General features: G+C 43.9%; 1 protein-coding gene across 1 annotated transcript in view; it reads right to left on the minus strand.

Annotated features, from left to right (window-relative positions):
* PRTG (protogenin) overlaps window positions 1-21077 on the minus strand; it is a 158368-nt gene extending 137291 nt beyond the window's left edge. Inside the window, exons 1-2 of the mRNA XM_051822352.2 lie at window positions 20601-21077; window positions 18147-18449 (exon numbers count right to left, since the gene is read on the minus strand). Of these exons, the coding sequence (XP_051678312.2) occupies window positions 18147-18449; window positions 20601-20694 (397 nt within the window). The 5' untranslated portion in view covers window positions 20695-21077. The remainder of the gene's footprint in view (window positions 1-18146; window positions 18450-20600) is intronic.
* Window positions 21078-25658: the final 4581 nt, after the last annotated feature.

Here is a 25658-nt window from a genome sequence, read left to right on the forward strand (position 1 = left end):
GATCAGAAGTGGAGCAGCCAGGTCTCGAACCAGCGCCCAAATGGGATGCTGACGCTTCAGGCCAGGGCGTTAACCTGCTGTGCCACAGTGCCGGCCCCAACAAATCTTTATTGAAAACTATGGTTCTATCTCCCTCTTCTTTCCTTCTCTCTCTGCCTTTTAAATAAATAAGTAAATAAGTAAAAGTAGGAGAAAAAACGGAGGACAATATTTAATGTTGTGGCTAAGATGCTCTTGGGATGCCCACAACCCATATCGGAATGACTGGTCTAAGTCCTAGCTCTGGCTCCTGATTCCAGCTTTCTGTCAATATAGACCCTAGGAAGCAGCAGATGATGGCTCAATTAATTGGGCTCCTGCCACCCATGTAGATACCTGGATCAAGTTTATAGTTCCTGGCTTCAGCCTAGCGCACTCCCACCCAGCTGTTGTGGGCATTTGAGGAATGGGTAAGTGGACAGGAGATATCTCACTCTCCTTGCCTTTCAAATAAATAAAAAGTTTTAAAAACAAAGCTTGCTTTTACTCTAAAGAACTGGTTAAATACTGATTATCTGGGGGACAGCACTGTGGCTCAGCAAGTTGAAGCTGACATCCCAAATCAGCACTGGTTCAAGTCCTGGCTGCTCCACTTCCAATCCAGCTCCGTAGTTAGGCACCTGGGAAAGCAGTCGAGGATGGCCCAAGTCTCTGCCTCTGCCTCTCTGTAACTCTGCCATGGAAAACAGGATGGAGGTTATTCAAGATACACAACTGCTGTATGATCCAGCAAGCTCACTAGTGGATATACATGGAAAGGAAATGAAGTCGGACACACCTGCACTCTCATGTTCATGACATCACTGTTCACAGATGCCAAGACAGAAAACCAAAGTAAGTGTCCACTGATGGACAAATAGTGAAGAAAATGTGGTATATATACACAATGGAATAATATCCAGCCATGAAAAAGGATAAACTTCTGTCTTTTGTGACAAATGGATACCTGGAGGACACTGGGTTAAGTGAAATAAGCTAGGCAGAGAAAGACACACATTGCATGATCTCATCCATATATAGACTCTAAAGAAGTTGATCTCATCCAAGCTCAGAGCTAAGTAGTGGCTACCAGAGGCTAGAGAGCACAGACGGAGAAGGAAGGATGGGAAAAAGCTGAAAGGAGCAGTAAGTTCTGGTTTTCTATTCTACAACAGAGTGACTGCAGTCAGCAACAAAGTACAGTTGTCCTCCTTCATCCAAGGGGAATTAGTTTCCGAACCCACCATGGATACCATGGTGGCAGAGAGAGAGGAGACAAAACCTGCAGACAAGCAAGACCCTCAAATGGCAGAGTATCTGCATATACCCATACACATCCTCCCATACACTTCGATCTCTAGATTATTTATAATATCTAAAACAATATAAATGCTATATAGATATATACTACATTGTTTAGGGAATGATGACAAGAAAAAACTATGGGTATGTTCACTTCAGAGGAAATTTTTTTCTGAATATTTCTGGTCTGCAGTTGAACACATGGAAAAATAACAGATATGAAATGCCAACTATTACATATTTCAAAAAGCCAAGGGGGCCAACATCGTGGCATAGCAGGTAAAGCCACATTCTGTGACAATAGCATCCCACATGGACACGAGTTCAACCCCTGGCTGCTCCACCTCCAATCCAGCTCTCTGCTAATGGCCTGGGAAAAGCAGCGAAGAATGGCCCAAGTGTTTGGGCCCCTGCCACCGACTTGAGAGATTCGGGTGAAGCTCTAGGTTCCTGGCTTCAGCCTGATCGGTGCTAGTCATTGTGGCCTTCTAGGGAGTGAACCTGCAGATGGAAGATCTGTCTCTTTCTGTTTCTCCTCCTCCCTCTGTAACTCTGATTTTCAAAATAAGCAAAAGATTTTTTTTATTAAATGTCGCTCCCCGTCTTCGTGGAGGAACGACACAGGACCCTGCGCTGTTCTTTCATCTGCTTGGCCCTCCCCGGGTTTGCTGCTGGTTCTTCCCGGGTTGGTTACTGTCCCTTCCACCTCCGTGGAAGGGCAGTTCCCCCTGGCCACATTCCCCACTTCCGCAGGGGAGCGGCACTCCGCCGGCCGGCTCTCTCGGGGGCTGCACAGGTGTTCCCTCAGATGTTTCCTTAGATGTTCCTGGTGCATGTTGTCTCTCTCCTCCTTTATAGTCCTCCTCCGCCAATCCCAACTCGGCTGCCCACACGCCGAGTACGCTGCTCTCCTCCAATCAGGAGCAGGTCCTGCTGTTTATTGGTTGAACTGGAGGCAGCTGGGTAGAAGCTGTTTTCTCCTCTCCCAGCGCCATATTGTGGGAGAGCAGATGCATAGAATAAGTCTTAATTCCAGTAACTTAGTCTAGTCCGAGTTGCTCCCCACAATTAAAGATTTATTTTATTTATTTGAGAGGTAGAGCTACAGACAGACAGAGGGCTGTAATGGCTGCAATGGCCAGAGCTGAGGTGATCTGAAGCCAGGGGCCAGGAGCATCATTCAGGTCTCCCATGTGAGTGCAGGGGCCCAAACACTTGGGCCATCCTCCACTGCTTTCCCAGGCCATAGAGGAGATGCTGGCGCCCCAGGCGGAGGCTTAGGATACTATGTCATAGTGCTGGCTCCAATAAAATAAATCTTAAAAAACAAAAAACAAACCAAAAAAAAAAGGAGAGGATTTTGAATATTCTTTCCACAAAGAAATGATACAACTTTTAAGATGACAGAAATGCTAATCACCCTAATTTAATCACACATATTATAATACACTGTATTCATAAATATGTACTATTATTATATGGCCATAAAAACACTTAAAGAAAAAACAATTCGCAAAAAATTAGAAAATGAGTGAACAGGTTTAGACATTTCCATAAAAACAAAAGCAGAGACAACCTGTGACCACCAGAAAGAAATGGGAAGGTTAAGAAGAAAGGACACTGAGCCTGAGTTGTGCTGCAGTGGGTTAAAGCCCCAGCCTGCAGTGCCAGCATCTAAAATGGATGCTGGTTACAGTCCTGGATGCTCACTTGCGATCCAACTCCCTGCTAATTCACCTGAAAAGGCAGCAGAGGACAGCCCAAGTCCTTGGGCCCCTGCACCAATGCAGGAGACCCAGAAGAAGCTACTGGCTCCTGGCTTTGGATCAGTCTAGCTCCAGCCACTGTGACCATTTGGGGAGTGAACCAGAGGATGGAAGACCTCGCTCAGTCTCTCTCTCTCTCTGTAACTGTTTCATATAAACAAAATAAATATTTAAAAACAAAGAAAGACACTAGACAGTTACTCAAAGATTTAGGAATAAAGATCAGAGGTAAATATAATTAAGTTGCAAATACAAAGGCCACACTACTATATTTGTGGTTCATAACTCTCCACTTTTTATTTCATAATTTCAAAGACAAATGCATTAAAAATCGTAAGTTCCTATTACTGGCCACACAAAGTATAAAATTATAATATGCAACAGTAATATAAAAGAAAGGATGGAGCCATAGAGATACAAAGTTTACTGTACTATTCAAGTTAAGTTGGTTCCATTCAAACTAGACTGGTATACATAAAGAACATTAAGTAATTCCTACGGTAATCACAGAGAAAATATCTAGGAAACAGACACAAAAAGAAATGAGGGGAGAGTCAAAATGATCTGCCACAAAATATCAACTTAAACACAAAGGGAAACGGTAAAAAGAGGAAATAAGGGACAAAAATGATTTAAGACACGTAGAAAACACGGAGCCAAATAGCAGAAGTCCTTTCTTATCAATAATTACACAAAACGCAAACACATGAAGCTCCCCATTCCAAAGGCAAAGGTTGGCAGAATTGATTTAAGGGGGAGGGGGACATGATGTAATGATCTGCTATGTACAAAAGATACACTTAGCGGACAACATGGCATATTGAGTAAAGCCGCCTCCTCCAACACCCGCATTCCATAGGGGGGTGGGTTTGAGTCCCGGCTGCTCCACTTCTGATCCAGCTCCCTGCTAATTTGCCTGGGAAAGTAGTGGTAGATGGTCCAAGTCCTTGGAATCCTGCCACGCACATGGGAGACCGGGAAGAAGCTCTTGGCTGCTGGCTTCTGACCACCCCAACTCCAGCAGTTGCAGCCATTTGAGGAGTGAACCAGCAGTTGGAAGAGCTTGATCTCTCTCTCTCTCCCCAACTCTGCTTTTCAAATAAATATATTTTAAAAAAATATACACTTAATTTCTTAGAATTTCAAATACATTTTTATGTTTAATGGAAACACAGCAACTGTATAGTATGGGTGTGAAGTTTCAAAACCTGTATTCAATGTGTAATGGTCATATGAGAGTAATTCACATTATCAGCTCAGATATTTACCACTTATTTGTGCTAGGAACATTCAAAACCCACTTGACTATTTTGAAATATTCAATACACTGTTGTCAATCCTAGTTACCCTACTGTGCTACATAACATGAGACAATATCCTTCCTGTCCGGCTGCACTATACCCATTAACCATTCTCTCTTCAGCCCTCCCAGCCCCACCTTTTCCAGGTTCTGGTGACCACTATTCTATTCTTTATTTCTTTTAGATCAGCTTTTTAGCATCTACGTGTAAGTAAGAACTTGTGGTACAGATCTTTCTATGGCTGCCTTATTTAATATGTCTTCAAGTTCCATCCATGCTGCTGCTAATGACAGAAAATTCATTCTTTTTATGGCTGCATAATATTTAATTCCAGTTTATACCTACATTTGTTTAATCATTCATCAGCTGATGGGTACCTAGAATGATTACTGAACTTTGCTACTATGCATAGTGTTGTAATAAACATGTGAGTACAGATGTCTTTGACATACTGATTTCAACTACATTGTATATATACCCAGTAGTAAGACTACTGGACCATATGGTAGTTCTATTTCCAGCTCTCTAGTTCCACACTGTTTTCTATAACAGATCCACTAATTTATATTCCCATCAACAGTGTACAATAGAGTTCCCTTTCTCTGTATACTCAACAACATTTTTTTAAATGCTTTTTCTCAATAATTATTTTGGGGCTAGCACTGTGGTGTAGTAGGTTAAGCCTCCACCTGTGATGCTGACATCCCATGTGGGCACCAGTCCTGGCTGCTCCACTTCTGACCTAGCTCCCTGCTAGGAAAGCACTGGAAGAAGGCTCAAGTGTTCCGGTACTTGTACCCACGTGGGAAACCTCGAAGAAGATCCTGGCTCATGGCTTCCGAACAGCCCAGCTCTGGCTGTTGCAGTCATTTGGGGAATGAACCAGCAGACAGAAGATCTCTCTATCTCTTCCTGTCTGTGGCTTTAATTATAAATTAAAATTTATAATTTTATAAATTTTAATATTTTAAAATATTTTAAAAATATTTATTTTCAGGGCCGGCGCCGCGGCTCACTAGGCTAATCCTCCGCCTAGCGGCGCCGGCACCCCGGGTTCTAGTCCCGGTCAGGGCGCCGGATTCTGTCCCGGCTGCCCCTCTTCCAGGCCAGCTCTCTGCTGTGGCCAGGGAGTGCAGTGGAGGATGGCCCAGGTGCTTGGGCCCTGCACCCCATGGGAGACCAGGAAAAGCACCTGGCTCCTGGCTCCTGCCATCGGATCAGCGCGGTGCGCCGGCCGCAGCGCGCCTCCGCGGCGGCCATTGGAGGGTGAACCAACGGCAAAGGAAGACCTTTCTCTCTGTCTCTCTCTCACTGTCCACTCTGCCTGTCAAAAAAAAAAAATAAAAATAAAAATAAAAAAAAATATTTATTTTCATCTACTTGAAAAGAATAGTGACAGAGAAAGACACACATAGAGAGAACCAGACAGAGATAGAGAGATCTTTTATCTTCTATTTTCACTCCCAAAATACCTACAAAAGGCAGGGCTGGGAAAGGCTGAAGCCATGGTGGCAGGAGCCCAGATACTTGAGCTACTACCTGCTGCCTCCCAGGTTCATCAGCAGGATGCTGGATCACAAGTACGGAGTAGCTGAGACTCAAAATCAAATATTTAAAAATGAATTTACAACTCTATTGCCTCCTCTTCAGAAAAGAAATAATATTTAGAAAAAAGAAAATCACAACAGAACTAGATCTAATAAAGAAACTAAATAGCAGTCACAAACTTCTCAACAAAAAGTCAAGAATCAGATGACTTCACAAGGTAATTCCACAAAAGTGGACTAGGAACTGCCACCAGTTCTTCCCAAAACACAGAAGATGAGGAAAACTTCGTAACTCATTCCATGAGGGTAACTCTAGTATCAAAGCCAAACAATATTACAGAAAAGAAAATTTCAGACCAAGATCCTCCACGACTATGAATGTAACATCTCGACAAACTGCTAGAAAACCAAATCTAACAATACATTAAAAGGATTATGCTAGCCATAAAGGTTTTATTACAGGAATGCAAAAGTAGTTCAACGTAAAAAAATAACGCATTTAGCACATTAGTAGGACAAAGAGAAATATGATCATCTCCAATCACACACACACACACAGGCTTTTGAAAAAGAACCAACACACTTCTATGATAAAAATTTTCTGGAAACTATGAAAAGAAGGGAATTCCCACAACATGATAAAGGACATTCATAAAAAACTGATAGCTAACATCATACTCAATGGTATACAAGTACTTATCCAAGAACAAATTAAACAAATATAGTAATAAAAGGTAAACTGCACAAAAGGTCACTTTAAAAAAAAGACTAAGAAATATATTTAATTTCAGCATTAATTCTGTTGTCATTCTCATTTCTATATTATGTATTTGGTGATATTTATTTGCATACAGAAAGAGGGGAATCGCTTTAATTAAGCCTTGCAAATGTACAACTAGAATCAGAAAACCTAAGAGCTAGTCCCAGATTGAGGAGCTGTGTCCTTGAGAAAGTTAATCACCTCTCTCAGGTTCATATTCTTTCTTTACACAACAGAAATTTCTGAAACTATCCAAGTTGTGAGCTCTGGGCCTGGCAGAAGTTGGCAGAAGGATACCACAAGTCAGATCAGGCAGCAAGGGGTCTCTACTCACTAAAGGCCACATTTTAGGAAATCGTCTTCAGTATGTTCATGGCCAGTATTTTATTAAATCCTGGAGATCAGTGTTTCTCTTTTATTTCATTTTTGTATTCACTGTCACCCCCTCTGAAAGCTGAACAGGGGAAAAACTACAGATTTGTCAGGTATTTTTTTTTAAAGATTTTATTTATTTATTTGAAAGTTAGAGCTACAGACAGTGAGAAGGAGAGACAAAGGTCTTCCATCCACTGGTTCACTCCTCAAATGGCCACAACGGCTAGAGCTGCACTGACCCAAAGCCAGGAGCCAGGAGCTTCCTCCGGTCTCCCACACGGGTACAGGGGCCCAAGGACTTGGGCCATCTTCTACTGCTTTCCCAGGCCATAGCAGAGAGCTGGACTGGAAGAGGAACAGCTGGGTCTTGAATTGGCGCCCATAAAGGATGCTGGCACCGCAGGTGGAAGATTAACCTACTGCGCCACAGCGCCGGCGTCAGGTATTTTTTTTCTGTCCTGATGAAAAAAATGGTACAAGAGTCACTTCTATTTACGTTCAGAAACTAAGCACATCTCTATGGACCAGCTGTGGATTCACCTCTAAGTTCTCACTACACCATTTGCAAAGCCGCAGGAATTTCTCCCTAAATATCAAGCCTCCAAGCCACATCTCAATGAAAATCACATCCAAATTTCACCTTCCTTCTGTCTGTGACTCCTTTCACTTGTCACCTTGGATTTCTAAAAGTGTGACGAGTTTTCTGGACAAGGATGTTTATGGGCTTGGAAGGAATCATATTCCATCACTGGGATAACTTGTAAATGTTTTATTTATTTGAGAGGCAGAATGAAAAGAGATAAACAGAGCTCTCATCCACTGGTTCACTTTCCAAACGCCCTCAGTGGCATGGGGAGTGGTGCCAAAGTTGGAAACCACAAAGCCAATTACTTGTGCCACCACCACTGCCTCCCAAAGTGTGTATTATCAGGAAGCTGGAGTTAGGAGCCAGAGAGAGGCGGGTATCAAGCTGACGTTCTCTAGGCTGCCCCTAGGATAACTTTTAATAGTCCTCCTGGAAACTTTTGATAGTATTATTGCTTCACTAAAGTCCATTCCTCAATTAAAGGTAAGAGCTGAAATGTGACTTCTCTTGAACATGTGAAAAATTTTCTTACTGAGAAAACAGTGAACACATTTAACTGTTAAAATTACTTTTTAAAACCTGTGATCCCTTATTTAAAATGGTAACACCAACATCAAAGCATTTTTTCTATTATTTATCCACTTCAGGGTCAATATCTTAATCTAAGTCACTTTAAATTCAATCAGAGGGATTTAAGCTAATTCAGTTTGAAAGCTGGAGGGAAATTAAACCTAACCATCTTAATAGGAATTGGTGGGAATGCGGAGCCAGTATAATGTGTTTCTATTAAACACTAACACACTAGCCAAACTCAGATAAAGTCATAACTACATTTTAAAAAAAAATACTGTATCAATAAGCATCAGAATACACTATGCATTACAGCTGATTCAGACACATGTCTGTGAACTTCTACCTCTCATGCCCTGTGTCAACCTTCAATGCAGCATAGCCATTCTGAACCTTCCAGTCTCAAAGTAACTTACTTTTCCAGACTCTTAAGGATAGGCCTAGTAAAAGTTGCCAGCATAGTTTTATACCTGTCCTAAAATAAGCCTTCAAAAGCAAGTTAAATAATACCCAAGTTATTTTAATCTTTTTCTCGGTGACTTAAATGAGTCTCTTGCAATGTAATTATATTCAATCTCATAAAGAAAGTATTTACAATGACAGAATTACAAGATGAAGGGCAATGTGTTGTTCCACATCCACCCTCTTTTTCCCCAGCTGCCCATTAGTTATTGATGGACAACTGGGATCACAAGTGATCAATGCTAATCTAAAGTCACAGAAGTTGTCAGTAATAGAGAAGGCACTAGGGGTTGGCTCTCCCGTCTTTTCACCATTTTTTCTGCTTTTATACCACTGATTCCAGTAAATTGGTAAAGAAAATATAGGAGCACCGGGGCTGGCGCTGTGGTGTAGCAGGTAAAGCCACTACCTGCAGTGCTGGCATCCCAGATGGATGCTGGTTCAAGTCCTGGTTGCTCCACTTCCAATCCAGCTCTCTGCTGTGGCTTGGGAAAGCAGTAGAAGATGGCTCAAGTCCTTGGGTCCCTGCACCCACGTGGGAAGACCCAGAGGAAGCTCCTGGCTCCTGGCTTTAGATCGGCACAGCTCTGGCCGTTGCAACCAATTGGGGAGTGAGCCAGAGGATGGAAAACCTCTCTCTCTCTCTGCCTTTCCTATCTCTAACTCTTTCAATTAAATAAATAAATCTTAAAAAAAAATATATGGGCACTAGGAATATTTAAAAGGATCGAAACCTGTCAATTTTCCTAAAGAAATTATGTCAAGGAGCAAGCATTGTGGTACAGAGGATTGAGGCACCATTTGGAATGCTGGTATCCCATATAGGCGCACCTGATTTACTTGCCTGCTCTTCTGCTTCCAATACACCTTCCTGCTAATGTGATCCTGGGAGGCAACAGGTGATGGCTCAGGTGTTTGAGTTCCTGCTACCCACATAGGAGATCAGAATGGAATTCTGGGGTTCTGACTTCTGCCTGGTCTAGCCCTGGCTGTTGTGGGCATTTGAGGACTGAACCAGTAAATACACTCTGCCTTTCAAATAAATAAATAAGTTTTAGAAAAAAGATTATGTCGGGGCCGGCACTGTGGTACAGCAGGTTAAGTCGCTGTCTGCCGCACTGGCATCCCATACGGGCGCCAGTTTGAGACCCAGGTGCTTCACTTCTGATCTAGCTCCCTACTAATGGCCTGGGAAAGTAAAAGAAGATGGCCCAAGTACCTGGGCCCCTACACCTGCGTAGGAGACCCAGAAGAAGCTCTTGGCTCCAGATCAGCCCAGCTCCAGCTGTTGAGGACATTTGGAGAGTGAACCAGCAGATGGAAGACCTCTCTCTCCCTCTGTTTGTATCTCTACCTCTCAAATGACATCAACAACATGAAATAGGGGCTGGTGCTGTGGTGTAGCATGTAAAGCCGCCACCTGCAGTGCTGGCATCCCATATGAGTGCCGGTTCAAGACCCCGCTGCTCCACTTTCAATTCAGCTCTCTGCTATGGCCTGGGAAAGCAGCAGAAGATGGCCCAAGAGCTTGGACCCTTGCACCTGTGTGGGAGACCTGGAAGAAGCTCCTGGCTTCGGATGCAGACATTTGGGGAGTGAACTGGCAGATCGAAGATGTCCCTCTCTGCCTCTGCCTCTCTGTTACTCTGCCTTCCAAATAAATTCTCCCATTGCAGAATTTTCCTTAAACACAAGGAAATGGTACCTTCATTTCCTTTGTTTTGGACTAACCAATGATTTGTTCAACTCTACATATCTCTTGGAGTAGAATAGCCGGTGCCAACACTCAGCCACCCTTGCTCATCACCGGAACTGCTCAGCAAGACTGTGCTTCCTCCTCATCATGAGCACCTGCTTCTCAGGCTGCTCCAGGGGACCAACTACTTGCAGCAACAGTCCTAACTTTTACTAGCATAAATAGCTAACCAACACGGAAGCACACACACAAAAAGTGTTATCTTGGGAGAGACACAGAATGTGAAATCCCTACCCACCACTAATGAGTAACCTAAAGCAAATATTTCAAAAATAACCACTCCAAGTTTTGCCTGCAACTTCCTGTGTGTGGATTAACATACTAGAGTCATGTCTAATTCCTTCCCCTGCACCCTTCCCTTAGCACCCTCAAGACACAACCGTCTTTTACATCTTTATCTGCAGAAAGGTAAACTGCTTCTGTCCACAGAAAGAGCTGATGGCACAGCCAAACCAGCTGAAAAGCTTTCTGTTAACCATTCACTAACAAACCGTTTACCTCCCAGTGGCTGTTGTCCTGTGGGCTGCTAACCTCGTGGAGTTTTCCTTCTCCCCATACAGGACACTACAAAAGAGCCTCTTGAACACTCATGCATGGGCATCTCTCCTGCCTTTTTAACTATGGTGACCATCATTACATCAGGAAAATAAAAGGTGCAGAGTAAACAAGACTAAATGAAATCTGCATTTCTTCTCTGACAAGAGAGCCCCAAAGAGAAAACACTGAAAATGAATGGACCTATAGAAGGATGATCCCTTAGCAGTAATGTTCAATGTACTACACGTTGCTTTGGGGGGAGAGCGGGGAAACAGAGAGGTACTCTCTCTCTTAGACAATAATCCAAACTTATTTTAAAAAGACTTATTTGTTTATTTAAAACGTAGAGTTATAGAGAGAGGGAAAGGCAGAAAGAGATCTTCCATCTGCTGGTTCACTCCCCAAATGGCCACAATGGCCAGGTCAAAGCCAGGAACTAGGAGCTTCCTTTGGGTCTCCCATATGGGTACAAGGGCCCAAGGATTTGGGCCATCTTCTGTTGCCTTCCCAGGTCATTAGCAGGGAGCTGGATCAGAAGTTGAGCTACTAGGAATCAAAATGGAGCCCATATGGGATGCTGTCATCACAGGCGGCTTTACCCACTTTGGCACAACACCAGTCCCCAAACATTTTCTTTTTCCTAAGATTTTTATTTATTTATTTAACAGGTAGAGTTACAGAGAGTGTGAGAGAGAGAGAGAGAGAAAAGTCTTCCCTTCGTTGGTTCACTCCCCAAATGGCTGCAACAGCTGGAGCTGTACCAATCCATAGCCAGGAGCCAGGAGCCTCCTCCTGGTCTCCCATATGGGTGCAAGGGCCCAACCATTTGGGCCATCCTCCACTGCTTTCCCAGGTCACAGCAGAGAGCTGGACTGGAAGAGGAGCAACCAGAACTAGAACCGGCACCCATATGGGATGCCGGCCACAGGCAGAGGATTAACCTAGTGCGCCCCAACACCAGCCCCCAAACATTTTCTTAATCAAGCTTCCTTCAAAATAAATGGTTCTCCCAACAGCAAAAAGGAAGACCTTTCTCTCTGTCTCTCTCTCTCACTGTCCACTCTGCCTGCCAATAAAATAAATAAATAAATAAATAAATGGTTCTCCAATCAAAGAATTTAGCACTGCTAACACCAAAACAATGTACAATACACAAGAGAGTAGCAGTTACAGTGACAGTCCAACGTCACGTGGAAAGATGTTTTCTACTACCTTCTGTAACTTCAGTGGTTCTCAACCAGGAAAGCTTCTGCCTCCCAGGAGATACTTCCTGGCTGTCCCACCAGGAAGGGGTGCTACTGGCACCTGGTGGGTAGGCAAGAGGTGCTACTACACTTCACACAATGCCTAATGATATGTAGCAGCATCACTAAAGAGAAAAGAAACCTGTCACACAGTCTGGATAAACAGGGATTTACTCCAATTTCCTAAAGTCAACTTTATAACAAAAATATCCTTTCCATAATTCCTACATAGTAAACCCAGTGAGGATACAAGGTTGAAATCAGAGCCTTGAACAACCAAGCAGTCACTTGATTAACTTAGCCACTACCAAAGGTGTGAGAATACACACATGCACACACACACGCACACACACACACAGGGTAAACCTTCCAAAAACTGAAAACAAACATTTTTAGTTCATGCCTTCTGCGTAGTTGATCAGAATTTGGCTTTTAAAGGCTCATCAAAAGCAGGTCCTGAAAAGCAGAGGTTAAACAAAAAAAGGAATGTAAAAGTCAGGAAAGAATTTGTCAGATTAGTGTCAGAGACCTTTGTGAGGATGATGCCTTCATCCTTTGCCTACAGATCCCTGCGGCGGCTCCCTTGGCTTCAGGATTATAGCCCCTGAATGTACTGTGCTGCATTTTTGCCTTTTCTGAACATTATGATGTCAACTGTTTACTGCAAGCTTGCTATGTGCAGAGCAACTCCAAGCACTGCTTCCAACTTAACAACTGCACCTTCCTCTTTCTTTCTCATTTACCAAAATTTAAATGATGAGTAAACAAAGTAGCTTTAATAGAGTCAGGACACTGTAAACTCTGCAATGTTTTAAAATGGTCTTGACTGATAACTAAAATTGGGGGGACAATTTTGAGAATTTATTTTAAAACATCCTCAATAATCCTAGCTGGTTTTAAAACTGAGAGACAACAATCACTTCTTAGAACTGTAGTCAAGAATATCAGTTTTCAAAAAAAAGTAACCCTAAATGCATTTTATTTATTAACTGATACTCCTTTAGCCCAAGACCCTGCTTAAAAGATTTGTTTTTTGTTTTTTTCTTTTTTTTTTTTTTTTTTTTTTTTTTTTTTTTTGACAGGCAGAGTGGACAGTGAGAGAGAGAGACAGAGAGAGAAAGGTCTTCCTTTGCCGCTGGTTCACCCTCCAATGGCCGCCGCTGCAGCCGGCGCACCGCGCTGATCCTGGCAGGAGCCAGGAGCCAGGTGCTTTTTCCTGGTCTCCCATGGGGTGCAGGGCCCAAGCACCTGGGCCATCCTCCACTGCACTCCCTGGCCATAGCAGAGAGCTGGCCTGGAAGAGGGGCAACCGGGACAGAATCCGGCGCCCCAACCGGGACTAGAACCCGGTGTGCCGGCGCCGCAAGGTGGAGGATTAGCCTATTGAGCCACGGCGCCGGCTCTGTTTTTTGTTTTTTTCTTTTTTTTTCTTTTTTTTTTTTTTTTTTTTTTTTTTTTGCTATGTTTTTCAAATGCACTGGATTTCATCAACAGGCATAGCCTTTAAATTTGGAAGCAATGACAACAAATCCCTGGGCAAACAACTGCTGAGCCAGAGACCCTTTCTTTAGAATAAGCAAAGATAGTCGACAAAAGGAGTCACAGCAAATACCCTTCCAGAGGTCCATTACAAAGCTGGATGGAAATAAAATAAACACACTTATATGCATTGTAAGGAAAATTATATTCTATTCCTCACTGGATTCTGCTTTTCTTGGGGGAAAAAAAAAAGAAAAGAAATCCAAGAACGTTCAGAGACAGTGAGATAGTGTTACAAGTTTCTGGAAATGAGAAATGATCCTCATTAATCAACTGCAAAGTGGGAAAAACTGGTTCCATTACCCAGAGATTATCAGGTACCTGATAAACAGACTTTAAGTAGACAGACTTTGAGAACCAAGTGTCATTGTAAACAAGGCTGTGGAGCTACATGTGCAACTTTTACTTCCTTGACTTCACTTAGGCAAATGTAAGATGTTCCACTGTAAATTAAATACATACTTTTGAAACACACTCTCCCTTTTGAAACGTGATTTTTCTTGGATCACATAAAACATCAAGTTAACCTTATCTACAGTGCTGTCTTATTTTTCCCAAATCAATCTATTTTTATTTATGTGGTGGCACTCTTCAATTGAGGCAGGTAACTGCTATCAGGTTGACTGAAGTGAGCACACAAACCCCCACACACATCAGAGCATCTACAAAGCTCCATAAAACAGTGACAACGTAGCAAATTTTGCCTATCTGGCAAGTATCAGCACAAAATTCAGGATCAATAATAAATCAGTATCAGTACATTTGTAATAAAATCCAAAACTAGGTTGTAATCTCATAGGTCTTACTGTTATCTTTTCAATATGCCATTCCCCTCTCTTTTTTAATGACTCTAAATATTATATTTAAAATCTTGCATCTCAAAATTAACTGTGGACTATAGTTTCTGCATTACTGTTTAGAAACCACACCCACAGTTTACCAATCCCACAAACATCTCTCAAGAGTAATTTTAAACTTAAGGGATAAACATTTTATTCATGAAAAACAACATACATTCTGTTACAAGAGATGTCTATTGCTACTTCAAGTCACAGAAATGTACCATTCAGCTTTACTGATGTCAAAATCAACTCAACATTTTGGAACAAAATCATGAAGTTTCAGTAATCCTATGCTCTTCCAGCTGTAAATGCTCATGCACAAAAATTATTTTTTTGACCCAAAACCTAACAAATTTTATGTTCTTTCCCTCTGTCCTAAGACTTCAATTTCCACCTTTTATGGAAAGGAAATAAACAACTAGCTTCCTGTTCAATCAATACCTCACAGTCAGTCTTTTACACAGCACAGAACACAACCTGCTCTCAAATGTCTCTTATCTTAATTTCAACTTGTTGAAATATGAGACTGTTTTACCACACTAATGCTTTCCTATGAAATTCACTTCTTTCGACATTAAGAATGCAAGAAGCTTCAAAAAGTAAACATTCTCTAGGATATTTAAATCATTTATTACAACGAAGAGTTAGTACCCAAGAAAGTGAAAACTGGCTTGCCAGAAGTTTAAAACACTGACATTTATATGAAGGGGGTTTAATCTCTGTTCTTACTACTGTATACAACTAGAAAAAAAGGTCTCCCACATCACTGCTCTTTCTGTTCTAATTACATGAAAATGGGTTAGAAAACAGCTAAACTAGCTATCAGTAAAAAGGATTACCATTTTTTAAAAGCTAAATATTGCTTTAACCCTATACTTTCCTTTAAAATGGGATGCCTTAGCAAAACTAAGACAAATTCTTTTGTGCTTGGATGAACAACAGGAAAGCAAAGCCTCCAGGCCTTTGGGGAGGAACCTTGTCCCTGCAGCCCTGCTCTGATGTGCTTGGGAGATAAGGCTCTATAGTGACACTTAAGGAAAGGCCTGTTCACATTTGAATTTCTGCATTCCTCAAGAACAATTCATGGCAATAACTAACTTTGCAGAAGAGCTACATGAAAGCTTTGGCCAATGAATGAGGGTCATCTGCTCTTTATCACAAGGGTAAACCTCATCCTGGCCAGTTTCTAACCTTTTAACCCTGTGAATTCCTAATTTACACATGAATAATGGAATTCTTGCCTAGAGTGCAACTTTCTAGTTCCTAAGTTTAGAAACCAACTCTTGATTGCCTGTGTGTTAAAAATCTAAAACTTGCAGATTAAAGCTTCAGATTTCAGGTGCTGTACTATTACCCTTTGAACCACAAGACAGGCTGGCTGACAAAATCTTTAAGAAAATAAAAAGAGCGTATTTGCACCCTGCTGTTATCAATAACTAGGAAAGAACTAGCAACAAAACCTCTGAGTGCCTACTTAATGTCTAGTCTCTTCCTGTTTAACATACATATAAGGCATAACATCAGAAATCAAGATAAAGGCATCTGCTCCCCCACCATCTGACATCACTTCGTAACACAACTTTGTGAATTCAAGAGCTCTAAGAAATTTTATATTTCCAAAGAAAAATATAAACCTGCCATGCATTTACTTTAATTCTATAATACTGAACGGATTGTCCAGGTTAAATAAAATGTATGTGTATGAATAATGTTCTCCCCATCTGATTACAGTCGTATTCAGCAATGTTCAACATAGTTTCACTTAAGTTTCTGATACTTAACAATATGAAAACTGCTTCACCACACTAGCCTGATTCAAAACAATGTACATTTCATGAACTTTTAAGGATGATTTTTATAAAGATACAAAATCTAAAATATTCAAAAAGTCAGCACTGGTATTTGTTTATAACACCAATTATACACACCTTGCAGACTTTTTTTATGAAGTTAGAAAGGTCTATATGTTTTCAAAGTGTTTCTGGGAGCCTTAGAATTGTCAGGCTTTTCAGAGGGTCCCAAAAATAAGGGGCAGTCCCAGCAAATGCTTCCCCTTTTCAAGGCCTAGCCCTTACTCCTAAAAAGCAACACAAGCTACAGTTCCTAGGTATAGAAACTCAAGAGACCACAAACCTAAAATGGAGAGTAAATCACAATCCTGAAGAACAAATTTACATTGAACAAAAATGAACAGAACATATGCATAAAAGCATACTGTCCTGAAAACAGTATTGTACAGAAAAACTACTACTCAAAAAAATGACTACTCGCCAATGATAACAACAAGCAGAAAGTTTATTAGAAATCCTCTTAGGTTTACACTATTTACTGGCAGGGTGGGGATAGAATTAAAAAATGGGTCTAATTTTCAGACATGTTTCAATATAAAAATATTTCAATATAAAATTATTTTTGCAATTTATTTTTATAATCAATCATTACTGCACAAATAAGCTAGTAATTTGAGGGTGGCTTAAATACTACCATGGAAGGTTACAATGAAGTCACCCAGGAAATCTCTACCACTAGACTGCTAAATTTCAATGATGAGAACTTAAAGAAGCTATTTTGTGAAGATGATGCATTTATCTCAAGAACTCCCTCTTTCTAGTGTTTATCTTGTAAATAATATGCAGATAGAGTACAAAAATCTGTTTTGTGGACTAACAAAAGCATTCAGGTGGGATGTTTGTATATCTATTTTTAAGATACAATTTTGTTTTCCCAAGATTCAAAGAGTATAACCTTGAGTGCTATGAATCTCACCACCTGAAGTGGTGGGAGGCCTCAGTGGGAGGTCAGGAGTTCCTGTCTGGGGTCCACCTTTACACCCAACAGTTACCATCAGGTCAACCAGTAGGCAATGGATCACTTGGACAAATGGCTCATCTGATGGAGTTGTTCATATAAGGGAAATCATTAGACAGCAACCTTTATGACAACTGGAAAAAAGTGAGCAGATCTGGTTTAAATCCATTAGGCGTAATATGGAAATAGCCTTAATCTCTTCCCTCCCAGCAGGAAAAGACTAGGGCTACTTCAAAGGCTTGAGAGTTTCTGACAAATGCCCTCACTTACAATTAAAACACAACATGGGTGATCTACAGGCAGTCAGAGAAATGAAAGATCAGTCTATAAGAGAGATCCAGCACTCAAGGACTGTCCACAGAGCAGGAAGATCTGCTGGTCATTGGCTTAACCTAATTACGAATTTCCAAAAGAAGAGATTTCAGGACAAATTTTGTTGTGTTGACCAAACTTCTACAACCAACTCTTTTAATTGTGTGAAACTCCTGAAATTTATATAAAGTCACTTGTATGGGTTTTATTTTACTTGACTTTCTGAAACTATTTTGACTTCCATACTCGTTCACTTGAATTGATGCATTTTTCCAGATTTCCCTCCGTGACTAGATGAGAACCAACTATTATCTCTAGAACAATTCTTCATGTACATATGACTTCAGGGTATTATGTTAAATCAAGAAATCACCAAAATGCAGCAATGAAAAACATCAACCAAGAACTTGGAGACACTTACTCGACAAGGTGAGATGCGCTTTTTGACTAAGAATGGCTCCATATTTGTTCATGGCCAAGCACTGATAAAATCCCTCATGGGACTGCTCTCCCCGCCGGCCTTCCACCTCACTGATGTATAAAGAGCCGTTGGAAAGAACTTGGATCCGTTTATTTTCAGTCACTTTTGCTCCATTTTTCAACCACGTGACCTTAATAGGAACTTCTCCGTGAGCCTGGCAATCTAATATGACTGGGTCCTTTCTTGTGACAGTTACATCCTGTGGTTCTTTCATAAAAAACAGTTCGCTGAAGCACCACACTCCTGTAAGAAAGGGAAGAGGGTATTTGCAGAATTACAGGCATAAAATCCTTTCACACACAATTGTCAAACACATACTCAGGGCAGCTTCACACACCCTATTCGTTAACTTAGAAAACACCTCGATAAACCACGCTAAGTCTCAGCAAGCTTTTTAACAAATCAGGGGGCTCATTTTACACCACAAACAACGGGAAGATTTCAATAACCGCTACTTCTTACAAGAATTCTGTCCTGGCCCGAGTTTCAAATCATCGGGAAAACTGAGCTTGCGCTGCTCGCTACTTTTACAAGCTTGTCAAAAAGATCTTGAACAGAGTAAGTCATAAAAGTCTAATTTTACAAGAAATCATTAGCAAAACTCCAACTCCGTGAACAAGCAAGTTTATTTCCTTCTCCCTGGAAGGGTTTTTGGAACCCTGGGCGCACCTACTCCTGTGGGAAGTGCGCTTATCTTTTGTGACACATCACAAGCCTGCATTTTCCTATCCGCCCTTTTTACAGCAGGGACTCAGCCTCGTCGCCTTGAAAGAAATCCATTTACTTATTTTCTGCAGAGCAAACTAGGTATTTAAAGGACAAACAATAGACTTTGAAAAGTTGGTAACTCTGGCTGCTCGTACTCAGTGGGTGATCGGATTAGGAAACTTTTATTTCACTTTTTTAGAACTACCAACTGTCGTAAAAATGCGTGACTAATTGGTCCTTACTGTCTAATAGGGATAGGAGATTGCTTAATCAACCAACACACTTTTTTTTTTTTATCAAACCAGAAGGAAAGCTTTATCCTAAGCATACACATCGCGTCTGGCCCCCACCGGGAGAAAACAACGCACGATGACCAGCTAACGCTCTGCCAGCGCCCGCGCTGAGCGCAAAGGCCGGCCCACGTTTGGCTCCCCGACGCGGGCAGAACGCAGGGGCCCGGGGTGGTTCGGTCCTCCTAGGACGACAAACCCCAGGGACGACTCGTCCGTCCCCCCATCGAGGCAGGTCTTCAGAAAGCCCACGCTGCCCGGCTCTCCACTTCCCCTCGCGGCTGCCCCGGGCGACGGGAGCCAGCCTCACAGCCCCGCGCCGCGCCCCACCGCTCCGGAAGGCGCCCATTGTGTTTCTGAGCCACATCTGACTTTGATCCTTTTCTCATGCTAACAGAAACTAACTCCTCCAGGAAACACACACACACACACACACACACACACACACACACACACACACACCGAAAAGCCGGGCGTGCGGAACGTGTATATAAATAAAATAACCCATTCTTCCGAGCCTCTGCCTCCCAACCCGCCCCGCCACTTCACACTTCTCTCTCTCTCTCTCTCTCTCTCTCTCTCTCTCTCTCTCTGAGGAAACCAAGCCCCGTGCAACGGAGAAAAAGGAATGGATCCAAGTTCGGCAAAGCTAACCGCGGAGTTTGGAGGAAGCTCCGGACCCGAACACACCTCAGGCCCTGCCCCCAAACACCTAGCTGCAGGAAATAAACCCTATTCGGACAGCTTCCTTCTCAGGGTCTCCCTCCTCCTCCTCGTACACAACCGTGCAACTCCCAGCCCTCTTCTCCCCCCCAGTTCCACCCTCCCATCTCCGCCTCGCAGGAGCCGGGTCCGGGACACTCGGGAGACATTCGGGGTGCCGCCCAGGGACACCGAGTTCACCTCTTCCCTCCCCCAAGACCCACAGAGTGCGGGAACCAGCGCTGCCGACACAGGACGCCGCGCGCAACCGCGGCGCCCCCTGCGCCGCGAGGCTGCCACTAAGGAAACAATATAAATAAAGCCACGTGCGGCCGCCGCGGGCCCGGCCGGCAGACTGGCAGCGCAGAGCCCCGGCTGGCCGCGGAGGCGGGGACGCGGCCGGAGCCCGGACAATGGCGCGAGGAGGAAGGGACCCGAGTGGACAGCGGCTGCCACGGCCCTCGCAGCCCGTGGCCCCGGGAACGCGGCGGGGAGGGGCGCGCGCGGCCAGAGGCTTCCCAGCCCCGGCCGCAGAGCCTGTGGGCACCTCGAGCCTGCAGCCTTCAGGGAGGGGGCACGGACCTGTGGTCAGCGCTCGTCCGCCCCGTTTCAGCGTCCCCCCTCACCCCATCCCGCTCGCGTCTGCTCCCGCCCCCACAGCCGCCCCCAGAAACGCGTGAGAAAGCGCGCCCACCTGGAAGGGAGCTGAAGAGCAGCAGGGGCAGGAGCGCGCGGAGCAGCATCCCCGGCGGCCGCAGCCGCGCCAGGGGTCTCAGAGAAGGCGCCATCAGCGGGGCTGCGCGGGCATGCTCTCCCGCCCCGCGGCCGCCGTCCACCCGCAGAACCCCTGCCTCCGGGCACTCCCCGCGTGCAGCCGCACGCACTCAGGCTGGGCTTCCCGCTCGGGCACGGGCGCGGCGCGGCCCGCGGCTGGGTTCTGTGGTGGCGGCGGCGAGGCCGGCGCACGGACACCCGCTCGCGCCTGGCGGGGGGTGAGTGGTTGGCGGCGGGGGAGCCGAGAGTCCGGCCTGGGGGCGGAGTGAGGCGGCGGCTGGAGAGGGCGGGGGCGGCGGAGTGGACAGCGCCGCGGCCGCCGGCCTGGGGACTACTTTCTACATCTGGCCCCTGGTCTGGGGACCGGGAGGGAGGTCGGCGCGGCCGGCGGAGGGAGACGCTGGAAGGGGGCCCCGTGGCTGCTGGGTCGCGGCCCTGGGGGAGGGGAGGGGGCGGGCCTCGCTGGACAATGCACCTGGGGGTCAAGCTCCGGCTGAGGGTCTCCGGCCGCGTCCCCGCCCCCTCTGCCGCAGCGCCGCCGTCGGGGACAGAGCCACAAAGGCCGAGGCTCCGGGGCCGGACAGCCCCCCGGGGCCCCTCTCCCGCCGGCCAGTGGAGGACTGAGGGAGGAGGAGGCGGGCCGGGGGAGGGATGGTGTTGAGAGATGTGGAAGGGCCGGAGACTTCTCCCCTGCGATGGCCCCCTACCCATCCCCCCTCCTCAGCTCGCACGCAGAGGCCCTGTGGAGGGAAATGGATTTCCCACTTGGGAGATTTGTCAGCGCCACTGGAGGCATCTCCGGCTGATAAGCCCCCTGCGCCCGCCCCCAGCGTTTGGGGACGGTTCTTACCCGCTCTGCCCCATCACGTGCAGCATTGTCTTAAGAGAGCCTCTCGTCCTCAAGTTAGTCAAGTTTCTAAGTGTGTGGAAACTGCACCTAGAAGGCCCTGTCCTAAAGTAGAGGCGCTGGCGTGAGGGTAGGGTTGGGAGCAGGCTTTGCTAACTACCTGGTTGGAAGCTAAACCGACTAGGAGAGAGACAAATGTGTCTTTAGCCCCATCTCCTAAAATCCATGGAGGATGACGGGAACTGTTGAAACCCGCATTTAAGGGATGTCTCAGGTCGTTCAACACGTGTGCATCCCAGAGAACATTTCCATGTGGCTTTACATCTGCGAATCCGAAACTAACCTGTAGCACCTGGTGAGGGCACAAGCTGAAAGCTCGCCTTAAGGAAGGCTGCCAGGCTGCCGACAGAAAACCGGTGTTAGTGAAGGCATGGACACACACACACTGCCTGAGGCATGTTCCAGAAGCCGAGAAAGAGGAGGAGGAGGAGGAGGAAGTCAGTGTTGGCACTTCTGGTGGGAGGGCAGTGCTACCTTCCTCTGAAGTTTATTATACTGATCAGTCTTCTTGGGAATTTCAGCTTAACTGCCTGTACTGTAATCCTTTGAGCTGTATGGCTGGCCAGATCTTAACATTTGGATGAGTCTGAACATCAGAATAAAGGTTTGTGGGAAGAGAAAACGTTAGAACCTCTCAGATGTTTTAAAAATCTCAAAGTTCCCATTTACACAACATGCTATCCTCGCTGTTCCCTGTTAAACTCGAATTTTGTTTTTATTGTAAGGACATTTTCCTTGACGGCTGCTCTCAGCTTGCTTTCAGTGGACCCTAAGTGCCCATATTTCCTGGATATGAATTTCTAATACAATGCTTTTATGCTCTTTCTTGAATAAATCAGAAGAATGAAGGCTGGGGGAGGGGAGAGAGATGCTTAAAAGGCCTGGACGAACCTTTTTGAAACTGCCACTTTGTCTTGTCTTTAACATTTCAATTAATCATAAAGGCCCTTGATTCTTATAAGATGTCTTTAGATCCTGAATTGCCTTGGGGGAGAATGCAACACTGCATCTCTCTGAAGTTACATAATATAAGGAGATTGAATACACTAAGGAACCTCTCTGACACACAGCTACTGTTCCAGATTAATGGGCAATAGCTCTACCCTGGTGATGTAATTCTACCATATTGCAGGAAATTTACAGTATACCCAAAGCTTTTTTCTGTAGTTAATTAATTTTCCCCAAATAGCTGCAACAGCCAGAGCTGGGCTGATCAGGAGCCAGGAGCTTCTTCCGGGTCTCCAACATGGATGCAAGAGGCCCAAGGACTTGGACCATCCTCTGGCCGCTGTCCCAGGTGCATTAGCAGGAAGCTGGATCAGAGGTGGCACAGCCAGGACTCAAACCAGCACCACTATGGGATGCTGGGGTTTGCAGGCCAGGGCTTTAACCCTCTGTGTGCCATAGTGCTTGCTTTTCCTTCCTTTTTTTTTAAGCTTTATTTATTGGAAAAACAGGGTTAGAGGTCTCCTACCTGGTGGTCCACTCCTCAAATGACCTCAGTGGTGAGAGCTGGGCCAGGCTGAAAATCCAGGAGCCTGGAATTCCATCTGGGTCTACCAAGTGGGTGGCAGGGACCCATGTATTTGAGCCATCTTCCCACTGCTTTCCCAGGCACGTTAACAGGGAGCTGGATCAGAAGCAGAGCAGCCAGCGCTCATGTGGGATGCTGGGGATTTCATGCAGTGGCTTAATCTGCTGCTCCATAATGCCAGTCCTATGCTTCTTGTTGTTTTTACATTATTCTTGTTGGCAGCAGGATTTATAGAACACTTTTTTTGAGTAACACAGCAACTGTCTTCATGAGCCCATTCATGCATACTGCCTATACCCAACTTACATCATGTACTAAAGCTACATAAGCTATTAAAGAGTCTGTTACCCAGTTCTCGAGTGCTGCACCGTTTCCTACCAGCACAGTACCTTGCAGAGAGTAGGTCCCACTGAATGGATAAAAGTCTGATTTTTTTTGGTATGTAACCGATCAGAATTCAAATATATTACTCATGCTCTCAAACTTAATCTCATTAAAGGGATTAAGTATATACCCATGGACTACTGTGATATAATCCATGGAAAATAGTGCATAGCTCTACAAATGCCATTTTTTTTGGTTACTAGGTAAATATTCCCAATAGTGGTGAAATGTTATCTTTTTAGGGTAGAATTAATTTTGAAAAATTCAAGTTTTTGAGAATCAAATTAAAGAATTGGTGATTATCCTGATTATCACTTCTGTTGATCTCTGTGAATAGTTCTTTAACTGGCTCTGAAAGAGTTAAGAAGTGTTTGGGTGTCTACCCTCCCAAAGATGTACCATAGGAGAAAAATCTCATGGAGAGGAATAACCACCTAAACACTATTTTGCTTTCATGTTCTAAACCAAGGACAATTACTTTCAGCCTAGAAAGAGTCAAGTCTGTGTAGTTAAAAGAGAACTGAAGGAAAAATCTTCCACCCAGACCAAGTGGGATTTATCCCTGGTATGCAGGGATGGTTTGATGTTCGCAAATCAATCAATGTGATACACCACATTAACAAACTGCATAAGAAAAACCACATGATTATCTCAACAGATGCAGAGAAAGCATTCGATAAAATTCAACACCCTTTCATGTTGAAAATTCTAAGCAAATTGGGTATAGAAGGAACATTCCTCAATACAATCAAAGCAATTTATGAAAAACCCATGGCCAGCATCCTATTGAATAGCTAAAAGTTGGAAGCATTTCCACTAAGATCTAGTACCAGACAGGGATGCCCACTCTCACCACTGCTATTCAATGTAGTTCTGGAAGTTTTAGCCAGAGCCATCAGGCAAGAAAAAGAAATTAAAGGGATACAAATTGGGAAGGAAGAACTCAAACTATCCCTCTTTGCAGACGATGTAATTCTTTATTTAGGGGATCCGAAGAACTCTACTAAGAGACTAATGGAACTCATAGAAGAGTTTGGCAAAGTAGCAGGATATAAAATCAATGCACAAAAATCAACAGCCTTTGTGTACACAGGCAATGCCATGGCTGAGGAAGAACTGCTAAGATCAATCCCATTCACAATAGCTACAAAAACAATCAAATACCTTGGAATAAACTTAACCAAGGACGTTAAAGATCTCTATGATGAGAATTACAAAATCTTAAAGAAAGAAATAGAAGAGGATACCAAAAAATGGAAAAATCTTCCATGCCCATGGATTGGAAGGATCAATATCATCAAAATGTCCATTCTCCCAAAAGCAATTTATAGATTCAATGCAATACCAATCAAAATACCAAAGACATTCTTCTCAGATCTAGAAAAAATGATGCTGAAATTCATATGGAGACACAGGAGACCTCGAATAGCTAAAGCAATCTTGTACAATGAAAACAAAGCCAGAGGCATCACAATACCAGATTTCAGGACATACTACAGGACAGTTGTAATCAAAACAGCATGGTGCTGGTACAGAAACAGATGGATAGACCAATGGAACAGAATAGAAACACCAGAAATCAACCCAAACATCTACAGCCAACTTATATTTGATCAAGGATCTAAAACCAATTCCTGGAGCAAGGACAGTCTATTCAATAAATGGTGCTGGGAAAACTTGATTTCCATGTGCAGAAGCATGAAGCAAGACCCCCACCTTACACCTTACACAAAAATCCACTCAACATGGATTAAAGACCGAAATCTACTACCTGACACCATCAAATTATTAGAGAACATTGAAGAAACACTGCAAGATATTGGCATCGTCAAAGACTTCTTGGAAAAGACCCTGGTGGCACAGGCAGTCAAAGCCAAAATTAACTATTTGGGATTGCATCAGATTGAGAAGTTTCTGTACTGCAAAAGAAACAGGAAAGTGAAGAGGCAACCGACAGAATGGGAAAAAATATTTGCAAACTATGGAACAGATAAAGGGTTGATAACCAGAATCTACAAAGAGATCAAGAAACTCCACAACATCAAAACAAACAACCCACTTAAGAGATGGGCCAAGGACCTCAATAGACATTTTTCAAAAGAGGAAATCCAAATGGCCAACAGGCACATGAAAAAATGTTCAAGATCGCTAGC

The sequence above is a fragment of the Oryctolagus cuniculus genome, chromosome 12 (assembly GCF_964237555.1).
Source record: "Oryctolagus cuniculus chromosome 12, mOryCun1.1, whole genome shotgun sequence".
Lineage (NCBI taxonomy): Eukaryota > Metazoa > Chordata > Mammalia > Lagomorpha > Leporidae > Oryctolagus > Oryctolagus cuniculus.